The sequence below is a fragment of the Bos taurus genome, chromosome 23, assembly GCF_002263795.3.
Source record: "Bos taurus isolate L1 Dominette 01449 registration number 42190680 breed Hereford chromosome 23, ARS-UCD2.0, whole genome shotgun sequence".
In the NCBI taxonomy this organism is placed as follows: Eukaryota; Metazoa; Chordata; class Mammalia; order Artiodactyla; family Bovidae; genus Bos; species Bos taurus.
Window position 1 is genome coordinate 7,010,384 of NC_037350.1, and position 23,663 is coordinate 7,034,046.

The window sequence follows — 23,663 nt, forward strand, 5'->3', positions numbered from 1 at the left end:
CAGAAGCCAGCAGACGCGCAGCTGCACCGGCTCACACCCTCCGTCTCCCACGGCTGCACGGCCCTTGCCGCTTGTTTCCAGGCTGGATCTGCCCGTTTTCCTAGTCATCCTAAAGTTGTTCACTTAGCTGCAAATTCATTTCAACCCCAGGTCATTTCAATTCCTGTTTGGAGAAGCTTTCTTGTCGTTATTTTTATCTTTTACCTCCGGTGTCTGTGATGTCCTCACCCTGCTCGTGTACCTTGACTATAAGGTAACATGTCCAATGCCTGTGTGTGTGATAGGCACGTGCTACCTGCTGCTCTGTAGTTTTGATTCCAGGGTTTCAAGTTGCTTTAGGGCCCCCACCGGTCTGATCTCAGCTTTGTACTTTTGGGTCTCCCCTGTCATCCTGAACCCAGGCTCCTGACCTAGGGTTAGGGACCTGTGACAGCTGTGTTCGTTCCTGTAACACGTCTGCACACCCGCTACGAGTGGAGTCTTTGGGGAAGAGGAAGACCCAGAAGCTTAGTTTCCAACATTAGGGTTAGGGTGTGCCAAGGAGGAGATGGGCAGCTGTAAGAAAAGGTACATTATGTCCAAAGATGGCCGCAGCCGACAGGAGGGTGCTTCTGACCGAGGGGGTCAAAGCCGGCCTCCCGCGAGTGGTGGCGTCATGCCGGGCGGACAGCAGCCCTGCCTGGTGAAACCATAATGCGAGGCACACATGTGATTTTAATAGTAATTTAGTAGCCACGTTAAAAAAGTTTAAAAAAAAAGTGAATGACATTTATAGCTATATCCATCTCAAGGGCCTCCCTGGTGGCTCAGACGGTAAGGACTCTGCCTGTAAGGCGGGAGACCTAGGCTTGACTCTGGGTCCGGAAGGTCCCCTGGAGAAGGGCATGGCTACCCACTCCAGCATTCTTGCCTGGAGAATCCCATAGACAGAGGAGCCTGGTGGGCTACAGTCCATGGGGTCGCAAAGAGTTGGACACGATTGAGTGGCTAATGACACACATACATCCAACTTGCAATCAGTATTTTTAAATTACTAGTAAGTATTACTTTATTTCTTAAACCAAGTCTTAAAAATCTGCCATGTGTTTGCCCTCAGAGGACATCTCTTTTAGGACTGGCCGCATGTTCGGGGCTCACGGCGTCCCTGGGGGCTTCTGGATCAGGTGGTGGGCCGTGAGATGGTGTTAGGCTGCGGGTTGGATGCAGGCAGCGATGAAGTACGGGGTCCCGTGAGGCACAGGGAACATGAGGACCTCAACTTGGCTCAGGTTTTGGACTTAACATGGAAAATATTAGAAGCATAGCGTGAGGCCAGACCACGGCAGACCTTGAACACTTGAGCTTGGTTTGGGGAGTCACCCGGAGCCGGGGATGGGGGCTTTGACAGGAGAGAGGGTGACGTTCTCAGGCAGGAGCCCGCGGGCGAGGCTGCAGGAAACCCCTCAGTCTCGGTGCATGTGATTTTTCTGTAGGGCTGCCTTAGGGGACTTGTCTGAGGGAGGAGCCGTCCCGCGTAGCGCTATGTTATCAAATTCTTCTTCCGCGTGAGGGTTTTTGGGCCGCCCGCTCAGGACGTCTGTTGTCTGTTTCAGCACGCTCACCAGGAACATCCGGCACCGGAGGGGCGAGAAAGTGGTCATCAACGTGCCCAGTGAGTGTGGGCGGGAGGGGCAGCCCCTGCCCCGCTGTTGACGCTGACTCCCTCTCACTCCCTGCTCTCTCCTCTTTCTCTCTCTGTTTTTATTACTGCAGTCTTTAAGGACAAGAACACCCCAGCTCCATTTATAGAGACTTTCCCTGAGGACGAGGAGGCCACGAAGGCCTCTAAGCCCGACCACATTTACATGGACGCCATGGGCTTCGGGATGGGCAACTGCTGCCTACAGGTACCGTGCAAAGACCCAAAGAGGTGCTTCTGCCTCCACTTCTCTCCATTATCTTCTTTTCTTGAGGTGCGCGTGTTTCGTCTTTAAAATTTTGATCAGGTTGAAATATTTTTGTAACTAGTAACATCTTTCTGAAAACCACTGGTTATTGGAAATAACCAGTAAATTCATTGGAAGGTATCTCTGAACAGATTATGCAAAATCTTGAGTTCACTGCGAAGACACAGTTGCTCGTGAACTTAAAATGTGGAATGTTCCAGGGCCACTGTCTCAGTTCTTTCTGTGCCTAATTTTTGCTGCCATCTAGTGATGGTTTAGCTTTGAGATTGTAAACACTGCTCAGATCTGTTTCTGAAAATGAACCCTGGATGCACCCCAGTGAGTTTGTGGTCCAAGGGAAGGGTTGTTTGGACTTTAAGCTTCTATCTTCCTGCAAGGCTGTATAGTGGTATAAAAAGAATCAATATTTAACAGCCCCGGTTTGCCTTGCCCCTGGCTGTTTCACAGGACGTAGAGTAGCCTCGCTTTTAATGACATGATTATACTGCCCTCCCCACCCCACCCCGGGTCTAATCTGATTGCTGGTGCCTATGGCATCGATGCTTCCCCATCCCATAGACGATCTGTGGGGGGACCCCTCAGGCTGCCCGCCAGCCTGCACCCAGGCTTCAGCTGTCATCTCTCGGGTACTTGGCTAACTCCTTTCCCTTCTGGCCTTAGTCTTCTCAACACTTGAAAGAAGAGTTTTTATTAAGGCCCCTTCTAAGTCTGACTCAGCTCATACTCTTTTGTTGTTTTTATTAACAGCAATACTGGTTTCAATCTTTAGTTTGTTTAAAATCATGTTGGGACCTTCCTGGTGGTCCAGGAAAAGACCACCTTAAGGTTAAAGAGCAGGTTAAGAATTCGCCTGCCAGTGCAGGGGGACACAGGTTCGATCCTAGCCCGGGAAGATTCTGCATGCCTCAGGCAGCTGAGCCTGTGCGCCTCGAGCCCACGCTCCACAACACGAGAAGCCGCTGCCGTGAAAAGCCCACGCACAGCAGCCAAAAATAAGTAAATACAAATTAAAAAAATAAAATGTTAGAAGTAGGAGTGGCTCAAAACTAGATATTTCAAACTGAAAATCTCCGATAAAAAGGGGGGCCTTGTTATGACTTACGGAGATTTTTTCCAGTTCCAATTACTTGGCTGGTGGAGCACCGTGAAGCCTGACCCCACGTGGGGTGGCTCTGCTGTGCACACACAGCTGGTGACCCTGTGTCCCACCGTCTCAGGCAGCTTCGCACAGAGGCACGCCTTCCTGCACTTGGATCTCGGATGTGTTCATTTTTCCAACTATGTATAATCAGAATTGAACGTGAGAGTCAGATGTATCCATGCTAAGTGTGTTTAACCGTGGCCGAGGATCCCATTCCCCCACTTTCCCTGACTTGCTGATGTGAGTGGTAGAACGCGGGTCTGCCAAACAAACCTAGGCCATGAGTTTCCTTCCAGCTGGGCACACTGCATTAAAAAGGAGACCTTTTGACTTTTAACTGCATGTCTGCTTAACTATCTTAATTACAAATATTTCTGAGGAGAGCCATTAAACTCTAGAACTGAACAGTGCGTGGCTTTAAAACTGTAGCAGTGTATTGGGATGCCGGTTGCCTTTTCTCATCAGTTTGCTATTAAACCAAGGTGTTTTGCCGCAGACTGCACTGTCGCCCCATTCCAGAGGGGTCATTCTTTCCCTTGATACAGTGTTTATACAAACAAATGTGTCCTAATGGCAGGTATTTTGCATTTTTATTGCTTGTAGATACAGTTTTCCATCCAGTTTAAGCTTTGTCATGGGTTTAGGGTTGTTTTCTTTTTCTAAATGGCGTATCCAGCCACCCCACTTTCAATACTACTCTTAAAAGTCTTTAGCCCAAATACTGTGAGTAAGTGGAAAATGAGACAGGTTCCACCAATCTCCATAGAAGTCTCTCTGTTATCTTTTAAGTGGAACCCTAGAAACTACCCATTACAGGAAAGCAGGACAAAATGATTTCAAAGTATTGTTTTAAGGCTTTTGAGCAACTCACTATACAGAACAAAATGAATTTTAACCATATTCAAATTTTTGACTCTCGGGGGACTTTTCAGGAATCATTTAATAAGTTCGTGCGTGTTATGATAGGCTCCCTTCCTCCCCCCACCCCCAAGAAAATTCTATGATTTCAACACTGGGTACTAGACAAATTTTAGGTATTTAGTTTTCTAAAATCAATTTTCCTTCTTTTTTTCCCCCTCCTCATTTTCCTGAGGGGAAATTGCTTCTCTTCTTTATATGATACTCTGAAAGGATACCAGAAGCCAAAACCATTCATATATTCATACCTTGTTAAGGTGTTAAGAATTCTTTTTTCCCTTCCCATCATTACGGCAGTGATGTCCTGTTTGGTTTGGCTGTGGCTCTCTCAGTCCTGGGGTAAGGAAGCTAGCTCTTAAATGTACTTAACATAACTAAGCTGTAAGCTGTATCCCTGCTGTAACTTGGTTGCTGAATTCCAGCTGCCAGTTTTCTTAAGCATATTTTTCTAGGGTTGACTTTTCCAGAATTTGCCTGTAAATGTAGCGTGTACTAGACCGTCTAAGAGACACCAATCAAAAAACTGAGAAGAAAGCATGCTTACAGGTCTCTTGGTCACTTCCGTGGCTCAGTAAGCCTGTCGTGTCCTGGTGCTGCAGCTCCCCACCTGCCCAAGGATCACCCGGGCCCAGCCCAGGTCTGCTCTCTCTGGTCTGTGCCCGCCGGTCTCCGGGCCCGCTGTGGCTCTTCTGTGCCTCCTCCACCAGCCTGCAGTTCTTCCTGGGCAGTCGAAGTGTTTTAAACTGCCTTCTCTTCCTGCCTTCTCTACAGTCCTGCCCCCTCCCAAGCTATTACCCATGGTGCCACAGTGGGGAGCTTTGAAGCCCATTATTCACGTCTCCAGATTCTCCTTTTGTACCAAAATGTATATAAGCCCGCAGCCAACCGCACATGGATGGCCAGCCATAGAGGAGAAGTGCCTGGCTGAGCTTCATTGTTAGTATCAGATCAGATCAGTCACTCAGTCGTCTGACTCTTTGCGACCCCGTGAATCGCAGCACGCCAGGCCTCCCTGTCCATCAGCAACTCCCGGAGTTCACTGAGACTCACATCCATTGAGTCAGTGATGCCATCCAGCCATCTCATCCTCTGTCGTCCCCTTCTCCTGCCCCCAATCCCTCCCAGCATCAGGGTCTTTTCCAGTGAATCAGCTCTTCGCATGAGGTGGCCAAAGTACTGGAGTTTCAGCTTTAGCATCATTCCTTCCAAAGAAATCCCAGGGCTGATCTCCTTCAGAATAGACTAGTTGGATCTCCTTGCATTCCAAGGGAGTCTTAGGTCCTGTTTTTCTTTCCTGACTTCCTAGTCTTAACATCAGAACAGGGTTATTTATATCCCATGCAAACATGATTAAAGCCATATTCTAGACAAGTTCATCCAAGACAGCTTTTAAAACTGGCTTCAGTGATGGGATCATTGGAATGACCTCACATGCCATAAGCAACAACCTTCCTTCTCGGACTGGCTCCTTGGGGAGGATGGTGATGATTTTGTATTATTCTTTAATAATCTGTGATTCTTAAACAGGTAACGTTCCAAGCCTGCAGCATATCTGAGGCCAGATACCTTTACGATCAGTTGGCTACCATCTGCCCAATTGTCGTAAGTAGAAATCACACCTAATTTTAACTACTCTTTTATATCAGATAAAGACTGCATGTGCAAAATTCGCTGACTATGTGCTATTTAAGTGCAGCTAAGACTTCATTTAGAACTGAACTAACACAACTAGTATGCAGACAGAGAGCTCATGGATAAGTGTCTAAGCTGAAGAGTTTAGCAGTGCTTTAGCTAGCGAGGCATTTATGTGTTAAACGTCAAGTTCAAGCATAGCTTTTTCCTTCTCTCATCCCGCCTGCCCTCACCGTCTAGAGAGGATGATTCAAGGAAGCAGAGGCCAGGGCTGGCGTCACTCCCGCCGTCCTTCCCCAGAGCAGACAGGCGCAGTGCCTGTGGTAGGGCCCGCAGGGTGGTGCACCCTGGCGCTTCTAGACCGGGGGTAGCCGCACAGAGCCTTCTTCAGCGTGCTGGTGACACTTTGACCTTGCAGGTGCTGACTTCTGTTTGTTCCTAGATGGCTTTGAGTGCTGCGTCGCCTTTTTACCGAGGCTACGTGTCAGACATTGATTGTCGCTGGGGCGTGATTTCCGCGTCTGTAGATGATAGAACTCGGGAGGAGAGAGGACTGGAGGTGGGCACGCTTTTCCTTACCAGCCTTTTGAATCCGGCAGGTGACGTGGGGGTCTTGTCGCCACTCACAGTGTTGAAGTCTCCCTTAAACCGTTTTCATCTTGAGTGGGTTAGTCACACACGGGAAGAAGCTGACAGCTTATCAGCCTGTCTTTGGCTTTACGGTGTGTTTGGGGTGAGAATGTGGGAAATATGATTTGGTTGGGGGGCGGGGGGGCGGTGCCAAGTTAACTTCCATCATTTGTTGAAATCTGTGTTTGTTTTGCCCTCTAAAATTGGTAGAACAGTTTTTCTTTATTTTGGAAGTCAGTGCTGATGGCTGTTTTTACCAGAAAGCTTTTTGGCGCTACATGAGTGCTTTGTCTGTGGTGCTTTCTCTGCTGGGGAAAGCGCAATCTGTTGTCAGATTCCTTGGCCCCTTATAAAGGGTGAGTTTTGCCGAAGAAGGGTAGGTTTGTGCCTCTTGTTTGCATGTTGAACTCTGACCCTGCATCTCTCCAACCAAGAGTGCGTCAGAACCGCCTATAGAGCTCTTTAAAAATAGTTACCCAGCCCTGGTGGGTAAAAATAGTTACCCACCCCCAGACCCAGTGAGTAAAAAAAGTCCAGAACTGAGACGCAGATGTGCATATTAGTAAGAGTCCTCACAGGTGATTCTCATGTTCTTGACCAGGGCTGCACTACTGCTGCTCTGGTCTTTATATAATTGTTCATAAAGTGTTGACCATACTAAGTACAAATAAGCTTTAAAGTAGACATTTTAATGGTTTTTTAACGGTTTAAACCAAATTTTTTGGTTTACATTATGAAAGTGAAAGTGTTAGTGGTTTAGTCATGTCCGGCTGTTTGTAGTCCCATGGACTCTATAATATATAAGCCCACTAGGCTCCTCTGTGCCTGGGATTTTCCAGGAAAGAATACATGGTGGGTTTATATTTTTGCTCTCAACATGGGCGTTTTCTAGTCTTAATAATAATGGCGATCCACTTGTTAAAAAAAAAAGAAACATGTATATATATTTAATTGAGATCTGAGAACAGATTAAATTGTCTCCAAAAAAAATTTTTTTTTTTTTCTAATACTTTTCAGGGTTAACAGCTATTTTTCAGGATCTCATGTTCAGGTTGGACAGTTTTATGTAATTATTTATAAAGTATATAACCTTTTAATATAATTACTTGGGCTGTTAGTTTATTTCTACATCACTTTATATGGCGTTCATTTGTATTTTTTCAATTTTAGCCACTGAAGAACAACCACTATAGGATCAGTAAGTCCCGATACGATTCGATAGACAGTTACTTGTCTGAGTGTGGTGAGAAATACAATGACATTGACCTGACAAAAGACAAAGAAATCTACGAACAGCTGTTGCAGGAAGGTAAGCCTCCATTCCCCTTGTCTAGATTTGACTGTAAGCCTTTAGTTCTTCAAAACTCTCTTAAACTCCTTTGCTTACTCCCATCTGGCTTCTATTTTTAATGTGAGGTCTCTTAACTTTTCTTACGAGGCTGTTTGCCCTAAAGTTTCAAGTCCCAGATACTTGTGAGAGCTTAACTTTTAGCAAAAAGAGCTGACTTTGGAGGTGTGTCCCTCAGATCCCCACAGGTGTCATTTAAGGGGTGAACACAACTCCGACACTCCCCTCGGGTCTGCAGGATAAACTCGGGGCGGCACAAGAATCCTGCACAGTCCAGCGTCTCCTAAGCTCCTAGGTGCCTTTCTTCAACCCCCCGAGCTGTCTGCCGTCCCCGGGGCGTGGAGAGCAGCTCTGGAGTGAGCCTGGTGTGACCTCTCCGCAGGCCTCGACCACCTGCTGGCCCAGCACGTGGCGCATCTCTTCATCAGAGACCCGCTGACTCTGTTTGAAGAGAAAATCCACCTGGATGATGCCAACGAGTCCGACCACTTTGAGGTATCTGCAACAAATGTTTTAAAACATAAAGAACACGACTGCTACGTTCAGAGTCGCTGACATGTCACCTCACTTCTGTTAAATGCTCGCTGTTCAGTTTCCTTTGTAGGTCGAAGGGTATAGACAGTAAATAGTCTGCTTCACATGAAGCAGAGTCACTATTAAATATGAAATCATCTTAGTATCTTCTTGGATATGTGGAAAACTGGTTTTATTCTCTTTTTTTTTTTGATTACAGAATATTCAGTCCACAAATTGGCAGACAATGCGATTCAAGCCTCCTCCTCCAAACTCTGACATTGGGTGGAGAGTGGAATTCCGGCCCATGGAGGTAAGCGGCCTGCGGGCAGGAACCGACATGGTCGGACCTATTCCCACCTGACCGCCACCCACCCACCTGTACCCTCCCCAGAGGCTCGGGTTACCCAGACAGCAGCACAGATCGTGTCTGTGTGTGTGTGCACGCGTGCGGCATGCGAGCCCAGTGGCTCGGGAGGACTGCTTTCCGGGAGTAGCCTTTGGGCAGAGGCTTCCGGCCCCAGGTGGGGGCTCAGGAGGTGCATGGGAACCGCTGTGACCCGCAGGGCCCCTCGGGGAGGCACCGCTGGCACAGTGGGTCCCTGACATCTTGGCCCCACGTCCAGGTTCAGCTGACAGACTTCGAGAACTCCGCGTATGTGGTGTTCGTGGTGCTGCTCACCAGGGTGATCCTGTCCTACAAACTGGACTTTCTCATCCCGCTGTCCAAGGTAAGGATGGTGTTCAGCGTCGGGCTGGCCGTGGGTGTCTGGATTATCATCCAGTGCACCTTTCTGTATGATACTTGTTTCAGCTCTGACCTCACTTAGCCCTCTTCCTCCTTAGGAAGAGTGCTCCTCTCCCACCCTGTTTTTTTTCCTTTCAAACCAAAGCTTATACTATAGATTTGAGGACCGTTTTGGTGGAGACGCCTGAAAAAAAAGTGCTGATGGTAGCTCCTTACTCGGCCCATTTGAAGGACATTAAGAGTTTCATTTGAATAACCGCTAATTTCTAGACTTTCGATTTAAGACGGTGGGAGGGGGTGCCCCCAGTGTGTTTCATCCTGTCAACTCCCAGGCCGGTCACAACCTTCGCAGGAGGAAGGGACCCGTAACTACTCAGTGCAGGGAGGGGATGGCTCAGCGGCGCTGAGCTGGGGAGGTTTCTGGAGAATGTGGATGTCAGGGCACCATCGGAAAAACAGATCTGAATCCGCTTTAGCCCAACTAAAACCAAGATGGAGCTTTCTGGAAGCCGTTCAAGGCCTTGAAATAGCTCCAGGCTGTGAGGCTGCAACGCTGCAGACCCTGGGGCCATAGCCAAGCAAGCACGGAGGCCTTGGGCTCCCAGCTGGAGGGTCTCAGCACGGAGAGGGGCTGGGAGAGACTGCCAGGCAGAGTGGGGGTCTGCGGGGCTCAGGGCCAGAGCAGAGACAGCGGGACACGCTGCTTGTCCCAGCAAGCATGGGAGGAGGACCAGAGCCGCCGGGCCAGCGCCTGCCCCCGATGCCCCCTTCCTCTGTTGGGGCCACTCCCGTCGGCGCGCGCACACGCACCCTGAAGAAGTCTGGCGGTCAGGCTGACCCTGCCTGCCCACTGCGCCTAGGCCCAAGGTGACCTGCAGGACTCTGTGGGCCCCTGTTAGCCTTGTGGGGCACCCCCTGGGGAGATCAGCCCATGTCACGGGTCCCCAAGAGCTGCCAGTCTAAGCCTTTGTTGATGAATGTAAATACACTTGACCCTTGGACAACACAGGCCTTAGGGACTCTGACCCTCACACAGTCAGAAAACTACATGTAACTTACAGTCGGTTCCTCCGTGTCTGAGAATTAGAGCAGCAGCAGATCATGGAGTACTGTGATGTTTACTGCTGGAGAGCATCTTCATCTAGGGGGACATGCGTTGTTCCAGGGTCAGGTATAGATATCTGAAAGGCAGGAGAAACTTGAAAACTTTTAATAGCCTTATAGAGAAGAGCCCATGGGCCCCCAGAGTGTGTTATCCTCAGTAGGACATGGTTAATTTGGAAACTGGAAAGAATATTTTAAGAAATTCTCACTAATGCCCTTGAAGAAATTCTAGAGAAGAGTCGCATCTTAAATAAACAAGCCCTGTGGATCAAAGAACATTTGGAGAGCAGAGGAGTTCTCAGAAACAAAGGACGTGGTGGCCACACTTTTAATACTCAGTATGCTCGCCAGTAAGCAGATGTGGTTGAAGGTCAAAGTCACTGATTTCGGGAACCAAGCTGAGTTCGTCCCTGTAGGACAGCAGAGAAATGGAACTCATGGGAAAAGCAGGAGAGAAATTCTTTGAAAAGTTCAGTGTTTATCTGTAGTCTACACAGAAGAGATGTGAGATACAATAAAGAACATAAATGAATATAATTTTTCCTGAGTAAGAGTCCATTAAGGATGAGACAGAAATAGGTAAAGAAGAACCAAAATCTAGGAAGAATCTCAAAGTAAAGATCAGTTTTCCAGAAAGGACAGGAAATTAGGCTACTTAGCTTTCTGCCAAAAAGAAGAAAAATCAGTTGGTCTCATTTCTCATCTGCAATTTTAAATGCTGGAAGAGATGGAGAGAAGTCTCCAGAATCCTGAAGGTAAAGAACTGGAACCGTGGATGTCTCTGGCAGCCAAGCTAGTCTTTAAATTCCAAGTGATTATAACAAAAAAGGTGAAGTTAGGACTCAGAGTCAACCAGAAATCTTACCTAGCAAGGGGCCAGTGGAAGGAGGGGAATAGTAGATGCTTCTTAATGGCTGACATCTGGGGAAAGAATTTCAAAACTGCTTGTCCGTCTAGTCAAGGCTATAGTTTTTCCAGTAGTCATGTATGGATGTGAGAATTAGACTAGAAAGAAAGCTGAGCGCCGAAGAATTGATGCTTTTGAACTGTGGTGTTGGAGAAGACTCTGGTCCCTTGGGCTACAAGGAGATCCAACCTGTCCATCCTAAAGGAGATCAGTCCTGGGTGTTCATTGAAAGGACTGATGCTGAAGTTGAAACTCCAATACTTTGGCCACCTGATGCAAAGAGCTGACTCATTGGAAAAGACCCTGATGCTGGGAAAGATTGAGGGTGGAAGGAGAAGGGGACAACAAAGGATAAGATGGTCAGATGGCATCACCAACTCAATGGACATGAGTTTGAGTAATCTCCAGGAGTTGGTGATGGACAGGGAAGCCTGGTGTGCTGCGGTTCATGGGGTTGCAAAGAGTCGGACACGACTGAGCGGTTGAACCGAACTGTCTGAAAGTAAGAAGAAACACTTAATGCTTAGAAATAGGATTTGTCGCCTCTAATCTCCTGGCTAAAGGGGGTGGGGAAAGAACAAAGACAACTTCAGAGCCACAGCAGTGGGTCTCTGGCCATGGGCATGGTAAGACAGTATGCCCAAGAGAGCACACAATGGGGAAAATAAGATGAAGACAAATTTGAATAGACTGTGTTCTCCTATTCAAATGCTGAAAGCGGTGATCTAAAATGGCAGTGCAATTTGCATAAGATACACCTAAAACACGGACAGATATAGACAGTAAAGAGCTCCATAATGACCTTTTAAAAAGAAAACAGGAATGGTGAAGTTGTAACAGAGAAATGTGAGAAAGTCTTAAATGAGATACAGAAAGCAGGTTTATCCACTTGCTCATCCAAGATCTTTAGAGCCATGATTCTTTTTTTTTTTAATCTTCCAGAAAGCATAGCTTCTCAAGAGCATAAGCAAATTTAAGGGCACTGTCGTGCAGTGGGTAAGATACTGGTCCGGGTGAACACTCAGTTTGCTTGCACCACTTACCAGCCTTTTCACCTGGACGGTCGGTGTCTTCTCGGCGTGCAGGTGTAGAGTGGGGCCGCGCGGACTGTCCTGAGGCCCCGTCGGGATGGTGGAGTAGACCACTCACAAGAGCGCCCGTCCCGTTACTCAGTAACTGAAGGCCGCATAGTCAGAGGAAGAGAAAAGCCACAGCGGAGGCAAACAGCATGGCTAACGAGCCGGGCTGGGTCGTCTGTGTCGCAGACCTCATACCACACACGCCTTTTGAGTGCCCTGAGGAAGAATATCAAAAATTAATCGAGGGAAATTTTCATTTCTCAAAACTAGACAGAGTACAATAAGTCACATTTCCACCAAAACTCATCAAGAAAATGTTCAGGAAAAATTTAGCCGTTGGAAATTTTAAATTGTTTTCCTAATAGGTTCTAGATTAAATCAAAATTAGAACTGTAGATTGTATAGGAAAATGATGCTGGCAAAGCTGGTCTCAAGGGAAAACCGTAGCTTTAAATGCTTTAACAGAAAGATTAAAAATAAACCCAAGTAGTCAAATTCAGAATCTAAAGAGCAGTAGTAAAATAGACTGAAAAAGGAATTTATAAAAGCAGAAATTACAACTGTTGATCTTTGTGACTTTTTGTCAAGACTAAGAAAAAGACAAGTGTTGATTAGGGTTTAAGCCAGACATAGGAGGATTATTATTTGAACATGTTCCTAGGACTATCTATATTAATCAGAAGGTCATATGTACCTTTTAAAAAAAATAAATAACTGTAGGAATTAATGGGTGCAAAGCTGATCCAGGACTTTGTCTCAGCCGTCCCTTCCAGTGTGACCTCTGACTTGTGTCCGTTTTGTATATTGGAGTGTTCTCTAAGATTTCGTTATGTTGATCGAAATAAATGAAGAATTCACGAAGAGGGAGCTGGGGGCTCCTGAGGAAGTGGGCAGAGCCCCAGGCGGGCAGGCAGCATTGGCGACCTGCCCACTGCCAGGTGGTCGGGTGAGACAGCAAAGCCCTGGGGGCAAGGAGGACAGAGGGCCCCCCACCCCCCAAGGCAGCAGGGCCTCTGCGCTTCCCTTTGCGCCTGCAGCTATGAGCTGGGATGGCTCCGTGCCTTCCCGGCACCGTACATTCCCCCCAGGTTTTCCCAGGCAGCCTCCACGCGTGTAAGTTTCACATGGATTTCTAAGGTGCGCATCTGTTCAAGTTGCCCCGTTATTGAAAAGCATGTCCCAGGCTCGGGTTGAGAGACACGACTCCACGTGACCGTGCAGCCTCTCTGGCCCCAGCCAGCGCTGGGGATGGGAGCGTTCGTCTCAGGTGGGTGCCCACCACAGAGGCCAGTGGCCCCACCCACGTGGGAGCAGGAGTGTCCCCAAATTCGGGAACATTCTGACGTGGCCACGATGGTTTTCCTCCTTAGGTTGATGAGAACATGAAGGTCGCCCAGAAGCGAGATGCCGTCCTGCAGGAACTGTTTTATTTCAGGAAAGACATTTGCAAAGGTACCGCCTTTTCTTGCATTTCTGGGGTCCCCAGAGGCAGCACCGGTGGCTAACGCGCCCTGCTCCCCTCTAGCAGGTGGCAACGCCGTGGTGGACGGCTGCGGCAAGGCCGCGGGCAGGGCGGAGCCAGCGGCGGAGGAGTACGCGCTCATGACCATCGACACCATCATCAACGGCAAGGTAGGGCCCGCCTTGGCCTGTGCCCCGCCTACCTGCCCAGAGCCCCCCCAGAGCGCCCCTGCCTGACGGTGCCCTGCTCCTCGCAGGAAGGCGTGTTCCCCGGGCTGATCCCCGTCCTGAACTCCTACCTGGAGAGCATGGAGGTGGACGTGGACACCAGGTGCAGCATTCTGAACTACCTGAAGCTCATCAAGAAGAGGGCGTCCGGTACGGCAGCCTTGGCTTTACTTTGTTTTTTCAAAAAGAATCTCTTAACATAGGCTTAACATCTTAACATAGGAATCTCTTAACATAACTCAGAACCTCACGGTCTTAAAGTACTCAGTTTTTAAAGCGGTCTTTTATTAGAGTATACGGCATCCTGATCACTGCACTTTCCCAGGTAGTGCCATCTCTGCGGTTACACACCCCTTGTCTTTTGCAGTCTCCTTTGAATCAACAGCGCTTTTTCTCTTACTGGTTCATAAACTAGTGTTGAATCTTTAACCCGATGGCATTTTAGGCGGTGAAATACCGTATGTGGATGTTTGTCATTACTGCCCAACTGTGTGTGCTCTGCAGCACCCCGGACTCTACATGAGTCTAAGCAGCTCCAAGGTGAGCCAGCTGAGCACACAGCTTGGACTCGGGCCCTCTAGCCTGGCTCCCTGTAGGGCCGCCCAGGGACCCCTGCTTTCCCAGTTTTGAGATCCCGGTGGCCAGGGAAGAGGACAGCAGCTTGTGTGTTTCGCCTGAGGCTTCTGTAATGTTTCCAGAGCCAAGAGGATGACCCCCCAAGTGCTGTCTCTGCGGGTTTCTCTCTGAGTGCATCTACACACTATTCTGTGTCCCTCTTGGATCAGGTCGCTCTGGGGAGCACAGAGTCCCCCGTCCAGGGCAGTCTCTGACACCAATACGGGCAGGTTTGGCTGGATGGGAGGACACGGACTGGTCAACGTGTGTTGGCTCCTGTGTCTTAGGGCGGGCGGCGTCCCTGTATGGCTGGCACCTAACAGGTCTCATAGCAGCAGGGCATGTGTGTTCTTGCAGCCTGCCTGCAGCATGAAACCCTTCCCAGGAGGAGTTCTTCAGACGAGGTGAAAAACGTCTTGTTCCCAGCCCCTGTCCTGTGGCTCGGCCCAAACGCCACTCTTGATTCTTCAGGGTTGTGATGTCCAGCTGCTAAATGTCAGGTTTCTAAAGATAAAAGCCAAACCCAACAAATAAAAAAATATTACTAAGTTGTCATTAAAAAAAAAAAATTATTTTCCCCCCTCCAGGAGAATTAATGACAGTTGCCAAATGGATGAGGGAGTTTATCGCAAAGCATCCCGACTACAAGCAGGACAGTGTAATAACTGACCAGATGAACTATAGCCTTCTTCTAAAGTGTAATCAAATCGCAAACGAATCGTGTGAGTGCCCAGAGTTACTCGGACCAGCGTTTAGGAAAGTCAGGTACAGTGGAAGTAAAACCGACTCTTCCACTTAGACACCCTGCAGGACGAGAAGCCCTGCCCCGCGTTCCCGAAGAACTGACGGCTGGACCGGCTGTGTGCATTGTGTGAGGAGCGGGGGGGTCATGGCGCGCTGCACTGGCAGAGGCGGGATTAAGCAGACCTAGAGTTTATACAGTGTACATGTACATACTAAAGTATTTTTATGATTAACAATGTATTTTAATAACATTGTACCTAAGGTTCTCATGAGCTGGCTTGTACATTTTTCAATTCTGACTCTGGAGCAGCTGCTGTCTGAAGCAGTTTTGTAAATGTAACTTACCGGTAACTGTACTATATCTGCATTCCAGAGTTTAAAATGTTTACTGTAAATTTTGGCTTTTTTTTTTTTTTTAAGGCTTTAACCTGGTACCTGATTCACTGAAAATTCTGTCACTTTACCTTGAAAACAGATTGTCCTGCTCATTTTCTTTGCATCATCTCCTTTGGCATATATGTAAAATCAATTTTGAATCCACCAAAGTGCTTCAGGGGGAAGCTTGGGGTTCTGGCGCCTTATCTGTGACAATTCTCTCCTAATTTGAATAGCTAATCCCTTGGTAACCCTGTCCCAGGCTTTCCCTACTAAAACAAAACCCACTGAACTGATGGTACTTTTTATCCACATTTGCTAATTTTGGTGTTAAGTTTAAAGACGACTCTGGAAGAAGAAAGACTCTGAGTTCACATGTAGTGATTATTGGGGTTTTTTTTTGTTTTTTTTTTAAGGACAAAAATAGGGAGAATCGTTTTTCTCCTTGTACATAACAAAACTAATATCAAAAATGCCACCAGCTCTTCTCTTGTGGCCCCTGTTTTTTTTCTGATTGCTGCTGTCTACTTAAATTTTCAAATCAAATGCAGCTGCTGAAGTTTTTGTTTTGTTACTTTTCCTCTGGTTTCCAATAAGCATATTACAGACATTCTTCGAAAAGCCATTCATTCTAGATTTTACCCAAGGAATATTTTGCATAGCTGCTCTGCAAAAATCATGATATGCACTAAGTTTTGTGAATCAGGACCCTAAATGTTTAATTGTAAATAATTTAAGTTGCACACAATTGTTAGAGCTTTTTTGTTGACATTTTTCTCTGATTAATTAAATGTCTTAACTACTTCTGAAATAACTATGTATAGTAGATTATGCAAACCTTTACAGGCATAAATATTTAAACTGTCATGTTCATTTTAAGAAATTGCCATAAAGCTTCAGCTAAGCCTGTTCATGTATAAATATTAGAGTTTGTGCTATATTTCTTACATGCATTTTGGAGGATAAAAGAATGCCTGTTTTTCCTTTGCAATTTGCTTATGTAAATTCAGGTTGTAAAAAGGCAGTAAAACGTTTGTGGTATAAGGAAATAAAAGAATGGAATTGGCATTGTGAAAGCTCTCGAAAGTGAGTTCTACAACTAATCGGATGGTGGTGGATTGTTTTTTTAATTAGCCCAAATACGCCAGAAAATGATTTCTTCATCATGCTCCATCCTCAGCGCTTTCTAGAAAGAAGCACAGTGATGAGAACAGATGCCTGACCTCCCCAGGAGCCCTCAGCCCTGTGGGGAGGGGAGCAGTGACCGCCGGACATGAATTTTCCTTTTATCCCAAACCATCACCGTGCTGAGTCAGTGATCACATAGTGAATTACATGCAAGTAACTCAGGTGCTGTGTGCACAGTGGTGAATCCACTCAGACTGGATCAGCAGGCCCGGCAGACAGCCATTGCCCACACATCCCTCACCTACCCAACCCCTAGTTCATCTGGCCCGTCCACTTTTCTCAGCTTCACCTGCTGGTCTGCTTTTATCTATCTGAATGATCCCAGGGCAGGATCACTGTCAAATGAATCTGCACACACGTCTGAAGTGCAGCCCTGGCTCAGTGGGCCTGGGATGGGGGCCCACAGGCAACACTGATGCTGCTGGTCTGTGGACCATGTTGGGTAACAAGGACTTAGATGACTCCTGTACCTCAGACACACATCCGTTCTAAGTCGCAGCTGATACTGATCTTTCATGTGTATATGAACATCAAATAGCACTGTCTCTGTCCAAGACAAAGCATCACCTTTTCCTCCTGAACACAGCTGAGGGTTCAGGCTTTGGTAGCAAAACAGTAAACAGTGAGATAAGCAAGGAGTGCCTTGTCCTTGGTGGAAATAGCATTGGCTGAGCCCAGACACTCACTCAGAACACAACTGGCCCTTTCTTGACCTATCAAGTCTCCTGGATTTACAAGAGGTTTCCAAACAAACAAAACCTGTGAAGGAGGCTTCCCTGGTGGCTCAGTGGCGACGAATCCACCTGCCAGTGCAGGAGACACGGGTTTTTTGATCCAGGAAGATCCCACATGCCACAGGACAGCTAAGCCTTCGGGCCACAACTGAACTCACCGCCCTGGGGCCTGTGCTCTGCAGCAAGAGACTCCACCACTGTGAGAAGCCCACGCCACAATTATGGAGTAGCCCCCGCTTGCCACAACTAGAGAAAAGCTTGTGCAGCACTGGAGACCCAGCACTGGAAAAAAATACAGAAAAGTTTACAAACAAACCCCTGGCAGGCTTGTGTTGTTAACACTCAAAGCTTTTGAGGCAGGGGTCTTAAGTTCCATCCCTGGTCAGGGAACTAAGATCCGTGTGCCTCATGGCCCGGCCTGGCCCCAGGGTGCTTCTGTCTGCTGCCCGGCCCCTGGCTGTTGGTGAGCCATTCTGTCTCAGTGGAGGGAGCCAGCCTGGGCTGCCTCCTGAACTAGCACCTGCACAAAAAGTGCAAAGTGTGGAAACCCAGGATGAGGCCACATCTCAGGAGGTTCCTTGGGGACCCTGCAGAGAGAAAATGTAACAGCATCCTTCAAGCCCTGGTGGTGTCAGATGTAGGGAAAGGGACCTGGGCTATGGGCCTGGGATTCCAGGGCGTCAAGGTTCCCTGCTGGGGAATGGGCCCTTCTCAGAACTGGGCATGGGCTGGTTAACAGCAGGTTCTTAAGGGTGCTGCTAATAAATTTTCCGTTTCGATTAAGGCTCCCTGCTCCTGCGTTCCCTGAAGATAAGCCACTGAGATCTACCAGCTGTTCTCTCCTCTTTATGCTTTTGTGTAAATATTTAACATTCCCTGTAAGTGCTTCTGAACATATAGGCCAAGTGATATTTAGGAAAGTGTAAATTAGAAGGGAACCAATGTCTGGACTGGACGTGAGGAGGCCTTAGCAGGTGACCTTGGCTGGGAAAGATGCACTCCTCAGACTAAGTCTATACATGAGCAAGTTCTGTTCATGTTCTGACCACGTTCGTAAGTCCAACAAAGTTAGCCTAGCACAATCAGCTATATAGTACTGTACAGTAATAGGTTTATAATACTTATCACACAAATAATACCTGAAAAAACAAAAGATAAAACATTTTTAATCTTACAGTTCAGTTCTTTGAAAAGTACAGCAGTAGAGGACAACAGCTGGCATGCACACACGGGCTGGCATCAAGTGAGCAGGCAGGAAGAGTTACCAACGAGGAGGGAGAGAAGGTGGGAGACGGCAGAGCTGAAGGGTCAACAGTAGGAGACAGGACGAGCTGCAATTTCACTAAAGCCTGACCATGATGGAAGGCAGGTTTGCATCTTTGAAAGTTCAAAACTTAAAGGTGTGTACGTAGGGGACTTGCTGTATTTGCATTATGGTATTATTTGTGTTTATGGTAAATGGAGGCAAATTGCCTGGCTAGTCCCTAAAAGCCCCTTTCATTCTTAACATTTTGTGAAATGAAACATTACAAAGTATGTGCATGCGTGCTAAGTCACTTCAGTCATGTCTGACACTGTGCAACCCTATGGACTGTAGCCTTCCAGACTCCTCTGTCCATGGGATTCTCCAGGCAGGAATACTAGAGTGGGTTGCCATGCTCTCCTCTAAGAGATCTTCCAACCCAGGGATCGACCTTGTGCCTCTTACATCTCCTGCATTGGCAGGGGGTTCTTTACCACTAGCACCACCTGGGAAACCCATGAAGTATGGAAGATACAGTAAGAGCAATCGTGCCTTCAGGCTTTATTTCAAACCACATTGCAAAGCTGTGGTCATCAGCATGGATTTAGTATAAAAACTGACCAATGGAACACAATAGAGAGCCCAGAAATAAATTCACATATATTTGGTCAGTTCGGTTCAGTCGCTCAGTTGTGTCTGACTCTGCGACCCCGTGGACTGCAGCACACCAGGCTTCCCTGTCCATCACCAATGCCCAGAGCTTGCTCAAACTCATGTCCATCGAGTTGGTGATGCCATCCAACCATCTCATCCTCTGTCATCCCCTTCTTCTCCCGCCTTCAATCTTTCCCAGCATCAGGGTCTTTTCCGATGAGTCAGTTCTTCACATCAGGTGGCCAAAGTATTGGAGCTTCAGCTTCAGCATGAGTCCTTCCAATGAATATTCAGGACTGATTTCCTTTAGGATTGACTGGTTTGATCTTGCAGTCCAAGGGACTCTTAAGAGTCTTCTCTGACACCACAGTTCAAAAGCATCAATTCTTCAACACTCAGCTTTCTTTATGGTCCAACTCTCATATCCATACATGACTACTGGAAAAAACATAGCTGTGACTATACGGACCTTTGTCAGCAAAGTAATGTCTCTGCTTTTTAATATGCTGTCTAGGTTGGTCATCGCTTTTCTTCCAAGGAGCAAGTGTCTTTTAATTTCATGGCTGCAGTCAATTAGTTTAAAACAAAAGAGCCAATACACGATGGGGAAAGGACAATACCTTCAGTAAATGGTGTAAGGAAAACTGGACAGCCACATGCAAAAGAATGAAATGAGACAACTATCAATAATAACACCATACACAAAAATTAACTCAAAATGGGTTGAAGACTTGAATGCAAGACCTGAAACCACAGACTCCTAGAAGTCAACGTAGGTGTTAAGCTTCTCGATACAGGTCTTGATGACTTTTTAAAATCTGACCCCAAAAGCAATAAAAATAAACAAGTAGAACTACATCAAAGTAAAAAATTCTTGCAAAGCAAAGGAAACCTACCAAAAATGCAACCTACCGAATGGGAGAAAATACTTGGAAATCATGTATCTGATAAAGGGGTTAATATCCAAAATATATTTAAAAATCCATACAACTCAATGTGTGTGTGTGTGTGTTAGTCGCTCAGTCGTGTCCGACTCTTTGTGACCCCATGGACTGGAGCCCACCAGGCTCCTTTGTCCGTGGGATTCTCCAGGCAAGAATACTGGAGTGGGCTGCTGTTTCCTTCTCCAAAAAGGCTGATGAAAGAATGTAAAATAAGCACACTGCACGTATTAATAAACTCTGTTTTTCTTTTGTTAAAAAAAAAATGTAAAATGAAGATGATAACTGTACTTGGCAGCACAGTCGCAATAAAGCATCACTGGGATCTGAGGAAGTATTATACAACTCAATATGGGGGGGGAAATCCCATTAAAAATGGGCAGCGGACATTTTCCACGGTGCACATTTACCCAGTGCTGCCCTGAAAGATGCCCTGGGTACCCCGTCTCACCAGCACCTCCCTCCTAACACCAAGGGCATTCGGCCTGACAGAGGGAGCTGGGAAGCCTGACCATCTGCAACTTCATCCTCTAAAAGAAGTCCCATGACCCCCTCGGCACACCCCGGCCCCGCCAGCCGCCGAGCTCCCAAGAACCAGAGGGCATCCGCCCTGCTCCTGGGCTCCCCGGGTCCAGAGGGCCAGGACGCCGGGGCCGTGGAGGGCGCGGTCGGGGGGCTGCGTCTCTCCCGTTAGTGCTCCGGATGTCCGCTCGCACCACCTCCCCAGCGACAGCTCGGGGGTCTCTCCTTCGCGCTCTGAAGTCCCCTGGCACCTTCGCCACTTCGCTCACCTCTGTCCGCAGCGGGCGAGGCTACGCAAGCTTCTCCAGCCGGTGTCCGGATCTGGGCCCGGCGGCCAGCAGGGGGCGCGCGACAGTGTTGCTGCTGCACCTGCTGCTGCTAAGTCGCTTCAGTCGTGTCTGACTCTGTGCGACCCCACAGACGGCAGCCCACCAGGCTCCCCCGGCCCTGGGATTCTTCAGGCAAGAATACTGGAGTGGGTTGCCATTTCCTTCTCCAATGCATGAAAGTGAAAAGTGAAAGTGAAGTCGCTCAGTCGTGTCCGACTCTTAGCGACCCCATGGACTGCAGCCCACCAGGCTCCTCAGTCCATGGGATTTTCCAGGCAAGAGTACTGGCGCAGAAAAAGGTTTTTTTGTTGTTACTGTTGTAGTTTGTTGGGTTTTTGTTTGTTTGTTGTCCCCAGAGCATCTTTAAACATCTTCCTGGTGGTCCAGTGGCTAAGATTCCGAGCCCCCAATGCAGGGGGCCTGGCTTCCATCCCTGGTCAGGGAACTGGATTCACATGCCACAGCTAAGACCTGGCACAACCAAATAAATTAATAAATAAGAATACTTTTTAAAAGTTCCTAATAGAGGACATCGCTAAAATCTCACTGGAAAGCATCCTACTAAGCCTGCTGAGGGCTGATGCAGCCTGTAAATGACAGTCTTCTGTGGAGGATATGCATCTCCCTTGGTAAGAAGAAATGCGACCTGTTGATCCATTTCCTGTTATTAATATTTTTCCTTAAATAAAGGAACCACTGACCTGCTTCTCACTTTAGTTTCCAGCTTAGTGCTGATAGCTTCTGAAAACTACAGAGAATATATTAAACTACTTGGACAAGAGAGAGACATTCTATATGCTAACTAGCTTGCGATAATGAAGAACCCATTTTTCCAGAGGTATTGCAACTTTCCAGGCTTTCTACAAATGAGTCCTATTCTGTGACAGTTTGTGGGACTCAAAGCATCCTGTAATGATACAAACTTCCACCTGCTTGTTGTTCGGTGAAGGTCTGTGCGTGTGATGTCACTTGTTTGCTCCCGAGTGTTGATTTATTGCCCACAGAAGCAAGCATATGGTCTCATGCATCGAGAGCAGAGACTAGAACTTCTACCCTGAGAACCACTTTATTCCAGAAACCAAATTAACTGCATTTTCCTCAGGAGATAAGCTCTTTCTTGAGACTTCTCTTACATAGTCGGAGCCGAGCAGGATTGCTTCTCCTCCTGCTTTCAGTGAAGAAGTTCAGCCTCAAGATCACCTTAGGGATGATGGTGTGGTGACAGTTACTGCATTGTTTTACCTGAATTGTCCTTATATTTAATTAGTATTGAAGAAAAGTTGAGATTTACAACATTTAAAGCAGTACATCTTGGTTACGTGTAAATGTATACATCCCATCCTTTTTGAAAAGAAATTTGTATGAGTTTATAAACTCTGTGTCGGATTTACATGAATGAGTTTTGGTAGTGCCCTCTTTCACGGGGCTTTGGTATGTTTGTGACATTGAGTTACTTTTCCTCGGCATTCCTTCTATCCTGCCATCTCAGGTGGACCTTTGTTAGGCTTTCCACACTGTCACAACTGGTGAATTCTGAGTAAATTATGACTTTCTGTTTGTCGAATTAGATGTGATAGTTTCCTGGGGGCAACTGCACAACCGCTGCTGGTGCTGCTAAGTCGCTTCAGTCGTGTCCAACTCTGTGCGACCCCATAGACCACAGCCCACCAAGCTTCCCCATCCCTGGGATTCTCCAGGCAAGAACACTGGAGTGGGTTGCCATTTCCTTCTCCAATGCATGAAAGTGAAAAGTGAAAAGTGAAAGTGAAGTCGCTCAGTCATGTCCGACTCCTAGTGACCCCATGGACTGCAGCCCACCAGGCTTCTCAGTCCATGGGATTTTCCAGGCAAGAGTACTGGAGTGGGGTGCCATTGCCTTCTCCACTAGCAGTACTGAATTATCACTGGGGTCCTGGGGACATAGACGCTTCTCAAGTCCAGGAACAATAGTGACTGCTCCTCAAGCTCTACCTGTCCAAGAAAATTTTTGAACTTTCCACAGGCAAAGAAATCTTTTTTCCCAAAGTAAGTGAGGCACCATTTGATTCTCTTTTGCAGTGTTCAAACTTGCACTACATTATGCTGAAAAATCTGGAATAATAAGTGAGACCAATGGACTGGGTTTAGGAATGTTCAAGTCATTTTTATCTTCAATAAAAAGGAGACTTGGACAAGAGCTCTAGTGTCATTAGAAAAGATCCAAGCCAAGTTTGTTGTTTCCAGAGGAAAGCAACAGTGAAGATGAGGGGAAACTTTTGGAGGAACTAGAATTGCAACACTGCAACTGCCTCAGTTTGTATAAAACACTGTCATTCACTAAAATGAGCCTCTCATAGATTCACATTTCCATTGAGATGAAGTGAAAAAATTGTTTTAATCTAAGGACCCTGTATGGATGTGAGAGTTGGACTCTGAAGAAAGCTGAGCGCCAAAGAATTGATGCTTTTGAACTGTGGTGTTGGAGAAGACTCTTGAGAGTCCCTTGGACTGCAAGGAGATCCAACCAGTCCATTCTGAAGGAGATCAGCCCTGGGATTTCTTTGGAAGGAATGATGCTAAAGCTGAAACTCCAGAACTTTGGCCACCTCATGCTAAGAGTTGACTCATTGGAAAAGACTCTGATGCTGGGAGGGATTGGGGGCAGGAGGAGAAGGGGACGACAG

The 23,663-nt window shown here is 47.2% G+C and overlaps 1 protein-coding gene across 5 annotated transcripts in view; it reads left to right on the forward strand.

The window, feature by feature from the left end:
• GCLC (glutamate-cysteine ligase catalytic subunit) overlaps positions 1–16,465 on the forward strand; it is a 44,628-nt gene extending 28,163 nt beyond the window's left edge. Inside the window, exons 5-16 of one of the 5 annotated variants that reach the window (XM_005223236.5) lie at positions 1,593–1,651; positions 1,753–1,886; positions 5,533–5,607; positions 6,080–6,196; positions 7,438–7,576; positions 7,998–8,110; positions 8,349–8,441; positions 8,755–8,859; positions 13,337–13,418; positions 13,492–13,598; positions 13,685–13,805; positions 14,858–16,465. In XM_005223236.5, coding sequence (XP_005223293.1) covers positions 1,593–1,651; positions 1,753–1,886; positions 5,533–5,607; positions 6,080–6,196; positions 7,438–7,576; positions 7,998–8,110; positions 8,349–8,441; positions 8,755–8,859; positions 13,337–13,418; positions 13,492–13,598; positions 13,685–13,805; positions 14,858–15,069 — 1,357 coding nt within the window. In that variant the 3' untranslated portion in view covers positions 15,070–16,465. The other 4 variants (XM_005223237.5, XM_059880296.1, NM_001083674.1 and 1 more) reach the window with 4 other exon arrangements.
• The last annotated feature ends 7,198 nt before the right edge of the window (positions 16,466–23,663 follow it).